At 37.1% G+C, this 21209-nt stretch overlaps 1 protein-coding gene across 5 annotated transcripts in view; it reads left to right on the top strand.

Moving 5' to 3' along the window:
- Positions 1-17053, top strand: part of LOC126970084 (uncharacterized) — a 107774-nt gene extending 90721 nt beyond the window's left edge. For 4 of the 5 annotated variants that reach the window (XM_050815797.1, XM_050815799.1, XM_050815798.1 and 1 more), the window contains exons 3-7: positions 1551-1639; positions 2459-2589; positions 6394-6510; positions 15055-16224; positions 16572-17053. In XM_050815797.1, the coding sequence (XP_050671754.1) occupies positions 1551-1639; positions 2459-2589; positions 6394-6510; positions 15055-16224; positions 16572-16733 (1669 nt within the window). In that variant the 3' untranslated portion in view covers positions 16734-17053. Of the gene's footprint in view, positions 1-1550; positions 1640-2458; positions 2590-6393; positions 6511-15054; positions 16225-16571 lie in introns of those variants that run through there. The other variant, XM_050815800.1, reaches the window with a different exon arrangement.
- Positions 17054-21209: the final 4156 nt, after the last annotated feature.

The following is a 21209-nucleotide window of genomic DNA, read 5'->3' as shown; positions in this document are numbered from 1 at the left end:
CCAGAAGAAAAACGCATCGCAGACACCATACAGGAAATAAATGTAGCTTATGAAATATTGTTCCGAAGATTCGTACTTCTGATCAAATTGTAATTAAACATTATCCTTATAATGATCTACATCTGTGTATATTTCTGCCCATGTTATTATGCCTATATTTAAAGTTTCCGCTGCATATTGCGATGATAATAATTGTCCGCAGGCATCAGGTCAATCAGATCATTTGATAGCATATCATCACTCCTGCTACTCTCTTGCACTAGACCCGAGCGTTTTCGGGTAGCGTATTTTTTTGAAAGCACCCATGTACATGTCATGTCAATGACACCTATGTCAATCTGGAAGCACTGCACAAAGAAGCTCATTCTTGGCTTTTATAGTATTTATTTCTAAGTTTGTAAGTACGAAACTTTGGAACACAGGAATGTTATAATAATAGGTGCGCCGTACCTTACAAGATACAAAATGTCGTGATGTCCATGCACTGTACCACTACAACTAAGCTAGCTAAGTAAATAGCTCTTTGTCGTTCGCCATATTATGGACATGAATAGCTTAAGTTGATACTAGTGAGTATTATATCAGAAATGTGATTACTTCATACATTGTAACCTAACTTACCTCGGTGTTAACACAAAGCTACTTTGAAGCAGAAATATATACCCTTAATCGCGAGACAATCTAGATCCAGCAATGCAATATGATACTGATTTATTTAAATGATTGTTAGTACACATTTATACGTGACGACAGGTTCTGGTGTAGATATTATAGAACGGGGTGATAAGTAACATAAAGATCTTAGAGTTATTTATACCCAAAGTCCTTTTAGCCGGTTGTATGTCGTAAATCGGATACGGAGTATTGCCGCTACAACAACAAATAATGCGAGACAGTAGTACACTTCAAGCCACCGTCTGCAACTATATTAGGCGTAAATTTGGCTTCACATGGAGTACTGTTCTCAACTCTGGGTGGGCACTCCCCAACACTAGCTTCTACCATTTGACCGCAGACAACGAAGAGCGGCTTGAATTATTGCCGATCGGCCTGACTCTGAGAGATGTGGGTTCTCTCTGTATCTTCTACTGCATATGTCACGGGGAGTGCTCAGAGGAGTTGTTTGGCTATTGATATATGTTGAGGTGGCTTCTAAAACATTTTGCGAGGAACTTCTTATCTCGCTCAGTCACTTTGTGAAATCAATTACCGGTTGCAAGTTTCCTCAACTGCTACGACGTAGAGACCTACAAGCATACTCCCAACCGCCGGTAACCCATTTCATGACCGCCTGAGTTGTGGATGATCATGGGCGATTACCTCCGCACTCATAACGTAAGCCTCTTGCTCGTCTGCCCCCTCTTATATAGAAAAAAGATGGTAAGAAGCAGCAAATTTCAAAACTGCGGCAAAATTTATGTTATACTCGTGTATCATTCTGTGAAGTTATTTAAGGAGCCTCGATTATGTTTTTGGATATACGAGTCAAGTTTGCATGTTTTCCAAAATATTAAATTGATGATAAGACCCATTTTCAATTAAATTTCCAGATTGGACAGAAAGTCTTCACGGGGCATGCTTTACGAGAACGAGGAGCTCCGTTTGCGAACCATCAACATCAATGCTGAAATTGAAAGAGGTATAAACAACATACGTATAATGACGACGTTATTGCAGAGGGTTAGGTAAATATTGAGGACTTCACTGTGGCATGGTTTTGTCCATAGACAAAATATACTATATATATAAGTCTATAGTCCTGACATATGACTTGTGTGGCTTCATCAATTCGCCTTATAGCTTTCATACATGTTGCTAAGCAGGCCGTATATTGAAACTTGAAGGCTGTTTATTTTTAAGGCGGATTAAGGACCAATAGGTATTGGTCCAGGAAATAAGGGCAAAAGGGTTTTTTTATAGCAAATATTAATACCACCTAGTAAATAATAATAATAATAAACTTTATTTTACATAAAACAGAGGTTCACAACACTTAAATATATATGTATTACGTCTTAAAAATTAACTTATCTTAAATAAAATACAGTGTTGAATTGAAACTCTGATACCCATGATAAGATCTAACTTGTGTTATGGGTATCAGTGTTTGCGTAAATCACTTTATATTGGTATAAGATAATAATAATAATAACTCATAATATATTATGTAGAATATTCCTATGTTGTAAACAGTATGTCCTCAATAGTATTTTTTTTGTTTTATAAGTTACATATCTTGAGGAGATCTTCAGTTTCTGTGTAAAAACTCAAAAACAAACTCAAACTAAATAATTAAATGTAAAATTTAAAAAAAAACACTAAGCTTCTAATAATAAATTACGAACGCATGCAGCCAAAGTGTCTCGACGCTAGGGAGACCTCGACTTTTATGTATACATCTTCACCCTCTCCTCCTGTCACTTTCTACTATAGATTATCATACTGTTTTCCTCACCAGGGCAATCCGACATAAAGAAATTGAAACGAGAGAATGAGCAGCTGAAACGAGAGATATCAGCACTCCGGTATGAGTACGACAGACTGGATAGACTCCTGCGCGAGCGACGATCCTCGCCAGAGCATTCGGACGTACGTTTCATTTGTATTACAATTTTATATTTTTTACTTTTATCATTTCTATATGGCATCAAAGGTGCATTAGGTGTTGTATTGTTACATTATTAACTTACGGCCTATTTATGTATTCAATCGCAATCGTAAATTGACGATCCGCGATTGATATTTTAGCCATTTTGCTTTTGGCGTATCAATAACTATAACACTTCTCTACCTATGGGATGACGTATTATTTATTAGCTAGTTACAATGCATCATGCATGAGTGTGACAGAAAAGTTTTTTCTCTATTATTGAAATGCAAATTTAGAACGACAAATAATCTTACATTAGAGATCGAATGGAAAGTAGAATGTGGCCGTAGTGTCCACAGTAATCAGTATATATTACGTTGTACTCTTATATAGGCTAAAGCAGTAAAGGATTAATTCTACGTACACACGTTTGAAATGACGAGCCCAGCGGTGCTCTTTCCACGATTTATTTATCCATGTCTAGATTCGTATTCTATTATCATTTTCGTGGAACGGTTCTGAACCATAACTGAATCGGTGCGTCAACGACATTTGAACGATAAGCTCATTCGAAGTTACCTATAGTTAAAAGGGTTTTCTATTTTATATTATTATATATATCGGCGCAAATACTACAACACGAATAGAAAACACGTGCACGTGCACCGAGCCCCATAAATACGGCCGCATTTCAAAACACGTGGAGTAGCACGTGCGCCGGGTCCTATAAATACAGCCGCACGGTCGACACTTGGGTCAGTTGTGCTCGAGCTGTCGTACGATACGGACCTAACTGGGACGTCGTAACGCTGCAGGTTGAATAAACGAAAGTAATAAAATACTTACTCGTGTAGTTTTCTTTGGAAGAACCAACGAGTCATCTTCAGCAAGATAGCAATTGTGATGTCAACAGTAATGACGTCACACCTTTTAAAAATAATACAGAGGTTCTTTCCTCGTCATCAGAAGTGGGATACGACCTGATCAACTGCGACCAACCAACATCCAGCAGAATGGATGCAGGATGCAGGGTCACAAGGACTGCAAGCATACCCATATTATGGAAATCAGATGGGAGGGATACCAAGTCATTTCTTGATGCAAATGATGGAGACGATGCAGAAAATGTCGGTGTACTTATGTGCTTTATCTACCGAAGCGAAGATAAAGGATTCAAGTCTACTTAATTTGACTGGAACGAGTGCGCTGCAATGCGTAGTGCAGAACGACGTGTGATGTTACATAATACCTTGCGCAGTACTCGCATGATACAGGGACGCTTAAGGACTGGAAGTACCTCTATTGAATAATTTAAGACAACTAGATGAATATCTTTTATAAATCCACAAGGGAGTCCTACGAGAATAGTGCCTGAAACGTGGTACCTCTGGCGGTGGTAGCTCAGGCTAACAATGTCATAAACTTGGATAACCACGGACCCATGATGTATCCATAAGAGAACGATGGAGATACCGTTGGGAAGCCTTATGGAATTGTGATTAGACACGTACACACCACAGATCCATACGAGTGTCTGGAGAGTGGTACCTCTGAGCTAATCATGTCATAAACTTGGATAACCACGGACCCATGATGTATCCATAAGAGAACGATGGAGATACCGTTGGGAAGCCTTGTGGAATTCTGATTAGACACGTACACACCACAGATCCATACGAGTGTCCTGAGAGTGGTACCTCTGAGCTAATCATGTCATAAGCTTGGATAACCACGGACCCATGATGTATCCACAAGAGAACCATGGAGATACCGTTGGGAAGCCTTGTGGAATTGTGATAAGACACGTACACACCACAGATCCGTATGAATATCTGGAGAGTGGTGCCTCTGAGCTAATCATGTCATAAGCTTGGATAACCACGGAATCATGATGTATCCACAAGAGAACCATGGAGATACCGTTGGGAAGCCTTGTGGAATTGTGATAAGACACGTACACACCACAGATCCGTATGAATATCTGGAGAGTGGTGCCTCTGAGCTAATCATGTCATAAACTTGGATAACCACGGACCCATGATGTATCCATAAGAGAACCATGGAGATACCGTTGGGAAGCCTTGTGGAATTGTGATTAGAGACGTATACACCACAGATGCATACGAGTGTCTGGAGCATGTTACTTCTGACCTACTCACATTACACACTTGTGCTAACCACGGGCTCTTGATGGATACACAATGTGAACATTTTTATTAAACATCCTAATGAAAACCTTTTATTAATCTACGAGAACTCTACGAGACCCTCCGAGAACTCTACGAGACCCCCCGAGAACTCTACGAGACCCTCCGAGAACTCTACGAGACCCTCCGAGAACTCTACGAGACCCTCCGAGAACTCTACGAGACCCTCCGAGAACTCTTCGAGATCCTCCGAAAAGCCTCTTAAAACTTTATATTTTTGCAGTTCAACGAGAACTCTACGAGATCCTATGAGAATCTCCAAGAACTCTACGAGAACCACTGAGAACCCTCAGTTATAATTATAGCATTTGTGTTTATGTAACTACAACAAAGCAACTCAAGTTGATAACAGATGCACTACTCAGAAAAACTTTCTATACGCAGGTCAACAAAAACCTACGAGAATCTGCGAGGACTCTCCGAGAACTGTGCGAAAAACTACCAATCCTCTACGAGAATATCCGAGAACCTCCCAATTCTCTAAGAACATCTTTGAGAAATCTACGAGAACACTCAATCCTCTACGAGAATCTTCGAGAACTTTTCGAGAACCTTCGACAACCTACGGTTACAATAACAGTCGATAAGGACTAACGAGAATCTATAGGAATCCACTACAACTTACAAATACCAACCAGGCTGATGCATGGCGCGCACCGCCTGTCAGAATGGCCGTATCGGCGCAAATACTACAACACGAATTGAAAACACGTGCACGTGCACCGAGCCCCATAAATACGGCTGCATTTCATAATACGTGGAGTAGCACGTGCGCCGGGTCCTATAAATACAGCCGCACGGTCGACACTTGGGTCAGTCGTGCTCGAGCTGTCGTACGATACGGACCTAATTGGGACGTCGTAACGCTGCAGGTTGAATAAACGAAAGTAATAAAATACTTACTCGTGTAGTTTTCTTTGGAAGAACCAACGAGTGATCTTCAGCAAGATAGCAATTGTGATATCAACAGTAATGACGTCACACCTTTTAAAAACAATACAGAGTTTCTTTCCTCGTCATTTATTAAATGTGATTATATAATCAGAATATATTAAGTAAAATCCATGCGCAATTTTTTTTTATTGACCGGTGTTATAGGTTCTTGCTGTTATCAACATGTTCTTATAAAATACGTATTGAATATAATTACTGTAGTCAAATTAATCAGTAACTCATCCACTACACTACTCGGACATTCAAAATGAACGCAAGTCAACCTAATTCCTTTTTGTGAAGGTTAGGGACCTTTTGCTTTGCGATATTGTGGATCGGCGGTCGATGTGTGGCGACATTTTTCGTTCATTGAATATTGACCGAACGACGATCTAAGTACCATAAAGCAGAAACTTACATGTACTCACCGATAGAATGACACACCTTGTAAAAACTGTTACCGTGATTATTTTCCCAGTTCAAAGACACGGAGGCATTTTAGGGCATCCACACGTTGGTTCCGACTATACTGAACACAATACAGGCAATTTGTGCCCTTTACTTTGCTTTAATTCTCCTGCCGTTTTTAAGGCCGCTGCTTTAAATCGAGTAAATATTTGATCGAAGGTCTGTATATAAATAAAACACAGTATCGTTTGGCAGGACAGCGCGTCGATGTGCAACGCTTGTCCCGAGTGCACGAGCGTGGACGGGTCTGCGCGCGCTGTCGCCTTTCATGACCTCACGGTAGTTCCCGAAGAGGGGGAACAGGAGAATAAGGTGAGTCACTTACAATGTCATGTTCTATCTAAAACATCTTATAAGTATTTATTGAAAATATATCGTTATTTACAATACAATGAATACATAAACACAAGAATACTGGCAGCATTTCCGCGTTGGATAACTAGGCTGATCCGTTGACCGAATTAGCTGCCAGCGCTTGGGTTTCCAGTAGCCCTATTAATTCTCAGCAACAAATAAAATAGAATTCTATTCAAAATATACTACCGTTGGCTTTAAAACAGACCTATAATTTTTCTAGCCATGAATCTATAGTTTTGCGCACTGTTTCAATGGAAAATTTAGCCACTGCTTGTTCTAGAGATTTCTTAAGCAACTCAATATCGGCGTGTAATTAAGAGCCGGCCATATCTTCTAAAACTGACCATAATATGTAGTCCAAGAACTCCAAATCTGGTCTTAACCAAGGCAGTTTTCAGCTCTTATAAAGTCCGGAGCGTAGATTTTCAGTCAAGCTTGTTATTGAATTGTATACTTTATTTTATTAAAAAGAGTTTCTTGCGCTGTTTCTTCTCTCTGAGATCGCCATTTGTTTCCGAAGAAGTGGTAGTCATTGGTAATGTTTGAACTAACATAAAAAAAATTCTAAAGGAATCAATTTTTGTTTCGTAACTTGTAAACAAGTGCAGTCTTGCTGTAAAGTCCATTTTCAAAAGCGTGCTAAGAGGTTTTGCATTACGATCTAAGTCACTCTCTTGATACACTTCTGCTGAAGTCTTCACACCTTTTTAGCAAAAATTTAGCTTTGTGACTCCTTAATAAGACGCTCCGCACATGACCATGACGCAGGCTGACCACGTTGCATTTTTCCGACCACTTGTGAAACTTCATTGGAGCCATGAGCTTTCATTTGTGAAAATTGTTTCATCAGTGAAAAGGATATTGCTGTTCTTTTTACCCACATATTGATCAAACCACTTCTATAGCTGTAGGGACTAATTTAGGGTATGTCTGGATTATCGATGATAAGCACCAAACTTCTGGCTTTCGGAATCCTTGTTTTGTCGCGATAATTTTTTTAGTTTCTTAGGGGCCATACGTAAATTACATCACACAAAACCCTCGTAATTTTCACAGGTGTTTCACATTTGTGACCTTGTGACGTCATATTTCTTCAATTTTATTAAAGTGAATACAATTTGTAAACAAAATTTTATGAACAACACGGGACTCGTACCCGCGACCTCTCGTGTTCCGTGCGAGCGCACTTACCAACTGAGCCAATCGTTCGAGTGACGTATGAGAGTTGAACAAAGCATACAAGATTTTATCAACGATACGTCAATCGAACGGTTGGCTCAGTTGGAAAGAGTGTGTAATAAATTTAATCCCAGTAGTGAGGGTTATCACTTTGAAACATATTGTTTAAAGTGAATACAACTATTTTGCAAATTTATCAGGAAATATCATATCATCTGGAATCCTTCTTTTTTTTATGGAATATGAGGACAAACGAGCGTACGGGTCACCTGTTGTTAAGTGATCACCGCCGCCCACAATCTCTTGCAACACCAGAGGAATCACAGGAGCGTTGCCGGCCTTTAAGGAAGGTGCACGCGCTTTTTTTGAACGTACCCATGTCGTATCGTCCCGGAAACACCGCACAAGGAAGTTCATTCCACAGCTTTGTGGTACGTGGAAGAAAGTTCCTTGAAAACCGAACTGTGGAGGACCGCCACACATCCAGATGGTGGGGATGATATCCTAACTTGTGGCGTGTCGTGCGAAGGTGGAATTCGGCGGCGGGAATCAGGTTAAACAGCTCTTCGGAACACTCCCCGTGATAAATGCGGTAGAAGACACATAATGAAGCGACTTCTCTACGCAACGCCAAAGCAGGCATAAAGAGATTTACAGAGTTTAGGTCCAATTATACACAATTTTTCTGTGGAATGGCTAACAACGAAACTATTTGACAGTTATTTTTTAAGTAATCATTAGATTACGGATTATTATTTATATTAGGGAATTTTTAAATACTGGTGATAGTTAATTAATTTAACATTGTGTCCACTAAAAATTACAAAAAAATCCAAAAGTGCACTTACACGACTTATAATCTCATTTTGTACAGTAAAATTGATTATTTATGAAAGTGTACTCAAGTACGTAGATGAACTCGTTCTCAAGTCACAAAGCTCTTGTATTCTCTGAAGGCCTGAGAAGGTGTCACTACTGTCGAAGTGAGGAGGTCTAACTGCAGGTGTCATGACAAAAAAAACATATTTAAAATTGCAAAGTCCATCATCATTAAATAACTGTCAGAATGACTGTCAGTATAATTGTAAAGTTTGTCAACAATATTGTACCGAGTGTACCAAATAGATATCCAGCATATCTTAGTTTTTTATAAATAACTAGTTGACCCAGCAAACGTTGTATTGCCATATAAAGTAAAAAGAAAAAATTCAAAAATTTTGGGGTATAAAAAATAGATGACAACCGATTCTCAGACCTAACAAATATTAAATTTTACATAAAATCTACCAACTATAGGTAGCTAAAATTAAGTTTGTTTTACCTCCTGAGAAAGATAGGAAAGATATGAAGATTCTAATTAGTTATTCATTTTAAACTATTATTTCAATTTGATTTCTGAACGACGGGGGACACATCAAAAGAAAAGCAATATTGTTGTTTTTATTTAATTCTGAACATTTTCATATTTACTCACATTCACAAGGTGAATGTGCATGATTATTGTTTATGTAATTTTTTTCTATGTAAAACAGAATATTTTGTATTGAAATATATTTTATTTATCTCGTTGGTTATTTTACTTGATATAAGTGCAGTCATATTAAACTATAAGCGCGATATGAATAAAAAAAACTCAATTTCGGTTTCGAGAAAACTGCTTTTTTACATGGCACCTACAGGTACCTACGATTTGAATCAATGCTATGCTTAAAATGGGTTATTGGTGCAACCATTAGAGATATTTATGTTATAACGTAGGTGAGTATTAAACTTTAACATTTTGATAATTTTGTATTTTAAGTTTTTACTTATTATACTTTTCAAATTAATAACTTTTTAATAATAAAAATTCTAGTAAATACTTCTTTATACTAGTTTAAATGTAAACTTTGGTAGCTTACAGTTAAAGTTTCAGCGAATATATACTAAGAATATTCTATATTAGCTAGGCGTAGTTTTTATGACGTGGTGTCATCTTAATAATAATAATTTTGACACACTTTTTACACAAATTATCTTGCCCCAAGTTAAGCATATATAACCTGTGTTATGGGTTACAATACAATGATATATTTAATACAATATACTTACTTAAACATACATAAATACATTTAAACATCCATGACTCTTAATAGAACCTTAATGTATATATTTATTGAAGTCGTAGCAATAAACAAAAAAAACTAACTGTATTCGAACTTACCTTTGACTTTAATAAAGCAATCGGGTTGGACTTAGTATCCAGTAGCACGAATTTGGATGTAAAAAATATTGTAGTTGATAGAGCTTTATTCCACGATTATATTGATGCCACTCTTATTACAAGGTAATGCACCGTTTTTAAGAAAAAAATTCTAACCTAAAACAGGTAAATCACGTAAATAAAAACTACATGAGCGCTGACATCGCGGCCATGCCATCTTTTAATTGTCTGGCTACGAATCTATTGATCGTAGTGCGTAGATTTCAATCTAAAGCAATGTCCTCTAAAACTGATCATAATTTGTAGTCCAGGGGTTCAAATCTGGGCTAGACGTGGTTCTTCACTTTTAATAAAGTTGGAACGTTGACTTTGAGCAAAGCTTGAGTACGTCATGACCGGGGACTATTTTTAAAAAGCGTATTGGTCAACTCGGCGGAAGGACTGCACGCCAAAATGCAACAAGAAATGTCGCTACCGAGGAAAAAAGTATCACAGTGGATTTATTGGAGTTTGCAAGATTTTTGGAGCTATCAGCGTGCACGTAGCACCAGCTACGTGCCAGCAACTAGATAAAAGAAGCTGGCATTGGGGAGCACCCACCAGGTGGTGAGACCAGTACTCCATGTGAGGCCGAATTTGCGCCTTATATAGTTGCAGGCGATGGCTTATAGTGAACTACTGTCTTGCCTTACTGTGTACACTAAGATTTTTAGAAGCCAGGTTGGCCTTCTCTTCCAAGTGACCACGGAACAGAACGTGGCTCGATACATCGACACCAAGTATGCCAATACATGCTGTGGCAGTTAGAGCAGTAATCTTGAATCGAGAGGATACGGGAAAGGGAGACTTTTTAGCGGTGAACGAACAAACTTGTGTCTTCTTGGGGTTGAATTGGACTAAATTTTGTCGGCCCCAATTCGAGACTTTACAAAGCATTGTCTCGATTACAGACACAAGTTTGTTCCGGTTCTCGTCGACGCTATCCCGGGACATGTTGGCACGGCTGGTGTAGGAATCATACCTTGTGCTGTCGTTTGTATAGCAATGAATACTACTGATTTGCAACATATCATTGATATGCAGAAAAAATTGTGTAGGGGATAGCACGCAGCCTTGCGGGACATCAGCATTTATGGGTTTTTAATCAAAATATGCACCGTTGATAACATTAGTATACAATATAATACCTTGATGGTGCAATCGGCTAAAATGCGAGTGACCCATTTGCACAACCTCTCGGGATGCCCATAGGATGGCAGTTTCGCTCTAAGTGCTTTATGCCACACCCGATCGAAGGCCTTCGCTATGTCCAAACTCATCGGCAACGCCTCTCCCTTCGACTCAACCGCTTGCGCCCATTTATTGGTGAGTATGTTCATATGTTATCTGTGAAAGTTGGCTCTGTTATTTTTTCAATTTCACCAAATATAATGCATTTAAATCATTAATTTATAGCTGTTATTAGTGTAATTATTAGCGTGTGTGTTCCTGAAATAGAAATAAATTATGAAAACAAATCTAACATGTGTGATTGTCCGAAAATAAGTGAATTTCACTCAAGGTCGTGTTTGTTTACTACTTAGGAAAAGTAAGGAAAAATAGACTATACCTACGTAAACATAAATTGCTCGTTAATCGTTAAATAATAGACCTGTGGAGTAGAAAAAATATTTTTAGATACGAAGGTAAATAGTTTTAGTTACTTACGGCCGTTCCCAATATACTGTCTACAGATAGAGATAAATTACTATCTTCTACTCTCAGTAATTAGCTATCCCAATATACCCGATAAGTCATTCTTACCGCCTTATATTGGGATGCGTGAATTGCAATTTCCATACAAACTTTATATCGTTGGTAAGCTATACGTCGTCCCATTGACAGACAGCGTGCACAGATAAGGTGAGTTACCGTCGATAAGTTTATTGGGACAGAAAAGTCAACGATAGGTTCGATTTTTATCTCAAGTAAGAGATAGACTAAATATTGGGAACGGCCGTTAGTCTGTTCTTAATGTGACATCTGTTTATCCTTGTTTGCAAACTCAGAGATTTATTTATTTATTGGAAAGAAACAATCTAGGTCAATAAATAATATATTGAGCAAATTACTTAGGTACTGTTTCTTATTAATATAATCGTTTTCCCTCAGATCAAATTGAAATCGTTGGAGAATAATTTTAATAGTAAAATAATCTTAATATTAATGTACGTATAATTAATATAGGTAATAAATTATATTAGTACATTAGACATTAGTATGCGATATAATACCGAAGCCAAAATAGTAGAATCTCAAACTCTCGGGTACATAATAAAAGTCTAATACGCAAATCGATCGCTGAGGCAATAAAATCTATTTTAATGTGAGAGTTTACGAATCATAACATTTCTATTGTATATATTAAAGTTTAGTTAAATAAGTTTTTTGTTTCTGTATTGTGACAGCTTCTTCTTATTAATAAGTCGACAATTAGTATAAACACCATACACAATAAGAGCAGATATATATGATTTGAAATCCAACAACACATCTATCGGCGCTGACCAAACAGGTATGAAAAAAATAAATGTAAAACAAAACAATTTCCTTAATAATTTGTGGCAGCTTCTTCTTCATTAAGTTTTATTTTTATTTAAGAAAAAACTTCAGATTCACTAAGGTGAATCTGTAGTTACACTAATTAACAATTTGTCTGAATATGTACAGATCTACAAAATTTTGCAATGCAGCAATGAACGTAAACGCATTGCAATTTGATAACAGATAGTTAAAAATGTTGCCACAGATCGCACGCACGCTTACTGTAAGTCGTTAAAGAGTTCCATTGATTCATTCGACTACGACAATTACCAAACAAAAAAAAGACTTACAGCAAAGTTAAGAATTTTATGGTTTTCTTATGTATTCAAATGTCAAAAGCAATGGGACCACACGGAAAGCACCAAGTTTCAAATAAAAAAGAATTATCAAAATCGCTTCACGCAGTCGAAAGTTCTGAGGTAACAACATAAAAAAACATATCGACGAATTGAGAACCTCTCCCTTTTTTGAAGTCAGTTAAAAAGGGGACGCAATGGTTTGGTATTGAATTCTAATTCGACGTCCTAAGCGTACTTACACCTTTCTATCGTGAAGTAGTCCATTGTTAATCAGTGTTTGTCATATGCGTTTGACATAAGCGGAGAGAATCAAAAGGTGGGAGGATGACCTACCAAAAGTATGTAGAGGATTAGTCTTAAGATAATCTGACGAAGAGTTGTTGAATAAGAGTTAAAAAGTTGAAAACTATATCTAGTTCTAATCCCGGTAGGTGCAAGCATTTATATGATGAATATTGATGTTTGTTTCCGAGTCATGGATGTTGACATGTATTTATGTATGTTTATGTGTATGTATATATGTATTTATGTATATTTAAGTAAGTATATTGTATTAAATATATCGTTGTCTTGTAACCCATAACACACGCTATATGCTTAATTTGGGGCAAGATAATTTGTGTAAAGGTGTGCCAACATTATTATTAATCTATCTTAATAACCGGCCCTTATTATATTATTATTATAGGAGGGTTGGGCTCAGGATATCATACAAACCGACACGGAATATAGTGGCTATGCAGATTACTTCAGGTTCGTTTTAAGTGGGAGAGTAATACTTCCCCGGGCGTGCCGAAGCCGGACAATTTCGATTGTGATCAAGCAATGTGGAAATATGACACGACAATTAGTAAAATACCAATTCCACATACATGTAAGGATCTAATAAATGCGGTATGCGATACAAGAGCACCCACCAATTCCTGTAAAACAATCAATACTCCAAGCTAGGTACATAAATACATCAATTTGAATTGATTGTTTTTCTGCATGTCTCACACCCGGCTGAAACCACTAATTAGTTAGTCATGGTCTCTGAAAATATCTGCGGCGTTTAACCCTTGAAAACAATTTGATAACATTAAGAGATTTTGGTTGAGAAATGAGCCAAGGTCGCTGTTATAAGAATATTGTTACGACTAACGATATAAATAGTCAGTCGTATTTTGAACTCAGTGTCGGTTACTCGTGTGATGGTGTTATGGATTTACAATGGGGGTTTGTGTACTTTTTAACTGCATGGTATTCATTTAATAAATAATTAAAGTATAATTTAATTGGTATATCTTTAAGATTAGAAAATAGTTTTACTTTTAAACAGTTATTATTATTAACTCGAGATATGATTCTATGTATATTATAGATAATATTTTTGAATAAATTCTCAATAAATTATACTTAATGGCACATTTATTAAGCTTAAGTAAGACGAAATAGTGTTACTACCATTTTTTTTATTTTATCAATAAAGTGTTCTGTAAAATATTTTACATGTTGTAATTGAATGAATTTAGAAATTTAAATTTAGCACACAATGTTGTTTGTTTTTTACTTCAGGAAACAAATATATTTTGTTAATGCAGAAACTATTTTATATGAGTTATTTATATATGAAAATAACAATTTTCTTTATAACTGCTATGAACTGATTTTATAGCGCCAATAAACAGTTTTAATATTCATAAATAATTACTTTCGGATGTGTGACGCATGTGTGTCCTCAAATCATTACCTATTGCCACGTGACAAATAGTGAGTTCACCTTTTATTTCTGAAAGCCAAGACCTGGTTCATGGAATTTTGATAGTTCCTGCTATTACAATTAAGCCGAAAATTACAGGAATTTTTAATTACAAATAATACAATTTAAATGTAGAACCTAGAATTCGCAATGATACCTTCGACTAAAATAGGCTTAACTATTATAGTTATAAAACAATGTTTATTGTAAGAAAATACTTTCAAAACTTTAAGGCATATATTATCTAAATAAGAAAAATACTAGTATTTGTTTCAATAATTAGTTCTTTTAACCAGCCATCCTACATAACGCCACCCTTTAAATATCCTATTTAAGTATCGCACATAGGAAATACGGAATGTCCACTCACTAAACCACACTTTATGTACACTAAAATGTAAATAGCTTTATACTAGGTACACCTACTAACACATATTAAGTCACCTACGTAGGTACTTACTAGTCATAAAATAATAACTTCTGTTTCTTTTCAGAGCGGCACAGCGTCGCCCTGTGAATGCGAAGATTGTCAAAAAGAAGAAAAAAGTTGTTATAGTAACGATAATAAGGATAAACTTGTAGATAGTAACCAGAAGACAGAAAATCAGCCTGTGACCAAACAACCGACGCAATCACAAAGCAATACGCATTTGCAGCCAAATACGGAAGACAATGAAAACGAACGCACTGTAGATGTGTTGGTACATGATGCGCCAAATATGCCTAGCTTTTTCCAATCAGTGACGTCACACCCAGTACATTTCCCTGGACCGCCGCCTCCGGGATTTGTAATGGCTCCGTATCAAGCACCGCGCTTTCCTACAGGTGGTAACGTAGAGGACTTATTAGGCGATGTACAACATTCCCAAACAACTATCCATACTACTTACATCCAGCAAAACTCAGTATTTATGTGCAACACACAGAAAATACTGCAAAAGCATTGTTGCTGCCAAAAACAAGACGAAAAACAGGAAACCGATGAGCAACCAAAGTGTTACGTTACTGAGAAAAATATAGAACTGACATACGACTATCCAAGAGCGACGCCTGTTGCTAGCAGTCCAAGTCCAAAGTCTAGCGACGACGTGCAAACGACGACAACAGAAGTGGCTAGCACGGTCGTCTTTGTAGAAAAACGAATTCCGATTAAGCCGAAAAAGTTTGACTTCTTCTTTCGATCACGTTCGGCACCCGTGGGCGATAATGAAGAGCCAATATACGCGACTGTCAACAAACTCCCAAAGCGCCTCCGACGAATGGAATTGGCCAATTTAGAAAAAGAAGTCGCATACAAATCTGGCGACACAAACTCGTCTCGAACTGAAATCCAAAAGACAGATTCCGAGCAAGCACAACCTCCGGACGACGACACAAGCCGCTCTGAAAAAGAAAAGCCTATAATCCAGAGACCTGAGTCACCAAAAGCAAAGAAGCGAAAAAGGTTTTCGCTGACGTTCAAAAAGCGCGAGCGGAAGAAGAGAGATAAGAAAAAGGAATTGAAGAACGGGACTAAAAACGGGGTGCCGTTACAAGTGGAGAGTGACAATGAGAGACTGATTGAGGAGCAGGAACAGAAGCACAAGACTTGCACAAGACACCGGGCGAGGAACACGACGTCGTCTGCGAGCTCATGCCCGCGCTACAAGCGGGACAGCTACCAGGTACATTTTGGATTATACGTGACTCGCCATACACGCGCAGTCACATGCTTCCTTTGTAGCTTGTAAGTAATTAGTCGCATAACGCATTCCTTTGTTGTAATTGTAGTTTATGTATTTATTACACACCTTTTTACATGTATCTTGTATTATTGGATTCCTGCCCCATCCCGAACCTTGGTTACTGTCGTGTGTGCTGCTCGGCTACAATTATATACACTATAAACACCATATTTGGCGGTGACTTCGAAATTATGCTTACCATTAAGTCCATGATGTAGTTAGACTCTCGAAAATTGATATCACATAATTTTTACTTATAATAATATTAGCCTATCCTTTTTTTCCAGGAGATGACAACCTCACATTCAGAAGTGGAGCGAACGAACAGTGTTTGTTCATCAGTGAACTCTTTAGCTTCAGCGTGTACACATAAATCTAGAAAATTATCAGCAGTACCCCAAAACGATTCAATACCGTGGTGTGGATGTTGGGGCGCTGGTTGTGTGTAATGACTGTGAATGAACTTCAGTGCTTCAACTATTCTCAAGAGGAAACGTTTCTCGACATTCTCGGCTTCAATTTTAGATGAATTCCTGGAAGTCGAAGTAGTTGCGAAAGTTCGTCGTGGGGTTTGCGGTGCATTTACATAGATTATGATCTATAGACATTTTAGTATACTGTGTTAGAGTTTTCCTGCTTTCTACACTTTCATAGAAGCGTTATCAATAGATTAGTTCTGTACATAGGGGGATACTGTGATTTGAGTGTTTAACACAAATTGAAGAGTGAGTGTGCGTGGTGATTTTATGAAATAAATTATTTTACTGTATATTTGTCTCTTTATTTTATCTATTAAAATAAATATGGTTTTACAGTTTCTTTGGGCAGACTAATAATTATTTGATGATGTTTTTTTTCATCTCAAGCCGACGACTGTCATTCAAAAATGTTTTTTTTTTTATATTAGAGAGAGCAAACTGACCTGGATGAACTCATGGAATGTAATTTCTATTTTAGAAAATGACGTTCTATATGATAAAGCTTGCCTTTATAACTTTTAACTTCGGTCATGTGTTCACACATCACTGTTTTTCTTGTATGTGACGGGCAAATGGGCGAAAAAATCATCATACAGTCATAACTCAGTACAAAGCGACCAGAGGACCAACGACGTACCAACGAGGGGAGGACAAACGGGCGGACCTGATGTTTAATGATCACCGCCGCCCACACTCTTGCACACAACATTATGTAGGCTTTCGCGCTTTTTGGAGGCACTTATGTCGAATCGTCAACTGAAGGAAACTTAGTGGAATGAATATGACTTTCCACTATCACAAAAATAAGGGACGAGACGAGCAGAACGTTCAGCTGATGGTAATTGCCTTGCCCATTAGAATGCAGTGCCACTCAGAGTTCTTGAAAAACCCAAAAAATCAGAGTGGCACTACAACTGCGCTCGCCACTTTGAGACATAAGATTTAAGTCTCATTTGCCCAGTAATTTCGCTAGCTACCTGCCTCAGACCGAAACATAGTAATGTTTACACATTACTGCTTCACGGCAGACTAAGGCGCTGTTGAGGAACTTATAATATAGACGGCATCTTGTGCATATGAGCCTCCTTCTGGTAAAGCCTCTTGTCTCTCTATAAAATTGTCCTTTTATATAAAATAACATTCCGCAAGTTTAATCCAGTTTGATTTTACGTGGAATAAATGCCTTGAATATCGCACACCACACATCCAGTTGCTGATAGCGATATTTGATTTTATGGCGTTAAGGACGCGTTCTCAAAACAGAGAGGCATCGAATCGCACTACTACACTGACACCGCTCAAACACATACACATACTTAAAGTTAATTGCGGGAATCAAATGAATTTGATACTTTAGCAAGTTTGAATTTTATTTTTTTAATACCTATGTATTTTTGATAATTGGTTGATGTATTCGTTTAGTAGTTAAATATTAGAATTTTAGATGGCAATTCTGTCGCATAACGTCGTGTGCAGTAAACGCAGTTTTTTTTAAATCCAAGATGGCCGCCGCGAAAAATTATGATTTCAACAATATGGGTATCGTATCCGAGGTTATCGAGGGTGCAGAGAACAATTAGATAGGTCTTTCAAAATCAAACTTTGAGATTTTTTAATTAGGTTGGTAACGGAATGTGTTTTGTACATATTGTGAGTGAAAAGTCGAAACGTAAATAAAAGATATAAATATAGAAATTATTTAGGGAATGAAGAATTAATTTGGCATGTGGGATATTGTTAGACAGGCCTTTTATAAGATAATTTAAGTTTATGAATGAATTCTAATTTTGACGATGTAAATGACACCCATGAAGAAAATTTTGTAGATTTCATAGGCGCCATCATGGATTTCGATTTAGGCCCGCTATTCGTTATTGTTGACCCTAAAATCCATGAAAATGACACCCATGTAAAGAAGTTGGTAAGTTTCATAGGCTTTTATGTAAAAGGCATAAATTATTTTCTCAAAATTGATTCCTTTAGAATTCTTTTTGATATCATTTCTAATAACTACTAGATACTACTACCGCTTCGGAAACAAATGGCGCTCTGAGAGAGAAGAAGCGGTGCAAGAAACTCTCCCAGTATTCTTTTTTGCGCTCTTTTCAATAAAAATATAGAATATTGTACAGTCATTTGTATCGCTATAAAATAATCACAATCTAGTCCCAGGCTGTCCGATCATTTAGATATTCAGCAGTGGAGTAATAGGATTTATGACAGAGCCATTTTTTTATAAAACATTTAAATTTATTTATTTATATGTGTATAGAACATCATTGGAATTTATAGCTGATTTATTGATGTCTTATGGATATATTTTATTTTGTTTAAAAGGTCAAAGTTATGACTTATCTAGTATTTATTCAAACCTATTGTTATTTTACTTATAAGAAAAAAATTCCGATTACTTACCAATGTTATGATATTATGAATTAATGTTATGTTATTTTATTTTATTTTTTATTTTTTGTATATATATATATACTTATATAAATTTATTGCCAATGTTCATGGTAGCAATAGACTTGGGGGATTATAAATATATGAATATTTAATTCTGAAAGTCTGTGTCTCGGTGTCTAGAGAACACCAGCGTTGAGAAGTAAAATTCCCAACATAATGCTGACTAGACACCATTTTGGTTCTGTAATGTCCATAATATTGTTATTAGTAATAAGATTTCTGTATTTTTGAACCAAATAAAGTATTTAATTATTAATTAATATTATTAAAACAACATGAAAATGACACCCATGAAGAGAAGTTGGTAAATTTCACAGGCGCCATCTTGGATTTCGATTTTGACCCGATATTCGTTATTGTTGACCCCGAAAACCATGAAAATGACACCCATGAAGAGAAGTTGGTAAATTTCATCGGCGCCATCTTGGATTTCGATTTTGACCCGATATTCGTTATTGTTGACCCCGAAAACCATGAAAATGACACCCATGAAGAGAAGTTGGTAAATTTCATCGGCGCCATCTTGGATTTCGATTTTGACCCGATATTCCTTATTATTGACCCCGAAAACCATGAAAATGACACCCATGAAGAGATGTTAGTAAATTTCATCGGCGCCATCTTGGATTTCGATTTTGACCCGATATTCGTTATTATTGACCCCGAAAACCATGAAAATGACACCCATGAAGAGAAGTTGGTAAATTTCATAGGCGCCATCTTGGATTTCGATTTAGACTCGATATTCGTTATTGTTGACCCCGAAAACCATGAAAATGACACCCATGAAGAAAAGTTGCTAATTTTATAAGCGCCATCTTGGATTTCGATTAGACCTTATATTTAGAGATGAACTTATAAATCACTAATTCTTCAAAAAAATACAGAAATATAATTTATAGAAAATCTGACTGCGTACAAAATATGTAAAGTATTGTATAGCTTATAAAAAATATTCATGTTCGTACAACGATCTTTCCGAGTACGAGCTGCGACTTACAACCGACACATGGTCTACCCACGACGGCGGCCGAGCGCGGACTGAGGTTATTTCGATAGATCTTTCTGTGCAATGCGTACGGAGTGACAAAATAAAATAACCCTTAATACCACACTTTAAAGCTCATGCTTATCAGAAATATATATGAATTTTAGACTATTCATTTTTATTTTTTTCTGAGATTATTTATTAGATATTCATTAATTCATTTCCCGTGTTTTTGAAAATATTATTTCTGATTTCCTTACATAACTTTTAAGAGCCAAAATTGTGTAATTGGTAGCAGAAAACTGATCCTGAATGAAGCCCCATTTCGTCAATTTTGTGTGAAGAGGTAACGGATAATCGTTTTTACGACATAAAATATCAAAATTTCAAAGCAAACATTTCCCGCTAATTGGAGATAAAGAAGTAATCTATTTGTGGCAATTTTTAGTTTTGTTAGACTTAGTTTAATTTCCTCGCAAACTCTACCGAAAAATATCTTATTTTTGTCGGATTCGTAAACGCGTCCTTAAGTGCTTTGGTGGAATTGGGCGACATAATTCAGGTCAGTCATCGGAACACTCACGATGAAGACACATGACGTGCCTACGCAATGCCAAGCGATCGAGCGGCTGCAAGACAACTGGATCCCTGGAAATTTAAACAGCTCTGTATTGCAAGTACTCAATTTTTCGAGCTACCACTGGAGTGTACTAGTCCAGAGATGGAAACAATACTCCATATGTAGCCGGACTACCACTTTATAGATTTCTTTGTTTGCGAGAGAAGGAAAATACATTTCCGTATTGAAGACCCTGAAACGGGGCCCATATGTCGGGCCCTCGGGCGTAAACACCCCCTACCAAATAAAAACCTCCTCTGTGCTAATAGGCTTTTACAGCGAAGCCGGACGGGGGCCTTGGAAGGCCGAAAATGTAGCTCACAGGCGCGGGGCGTCTCGGAAGGAGGCTCGAACCTCGGACCGCCTCCTCACC

The sequence above is a fragment of the Leptidea sinapis genome, chromosome 20 (genome assembly GCF_905404315.1).
Source record: "Leptidea sinapis chromosome 20, ilLepSina1.1, whole genome shotgun sequence".
NCBI lineage: Eukaryota > Metazoa > Arthropoda > Insecta > Lepidoptera > Pieridae > Leptidea > Leptidea sinapis.
The sequence above is the reverse complement of the archived record's forward strand: the minus strand, read 5'-3'. Positions and strand labels throughout refer to the sequence as shown.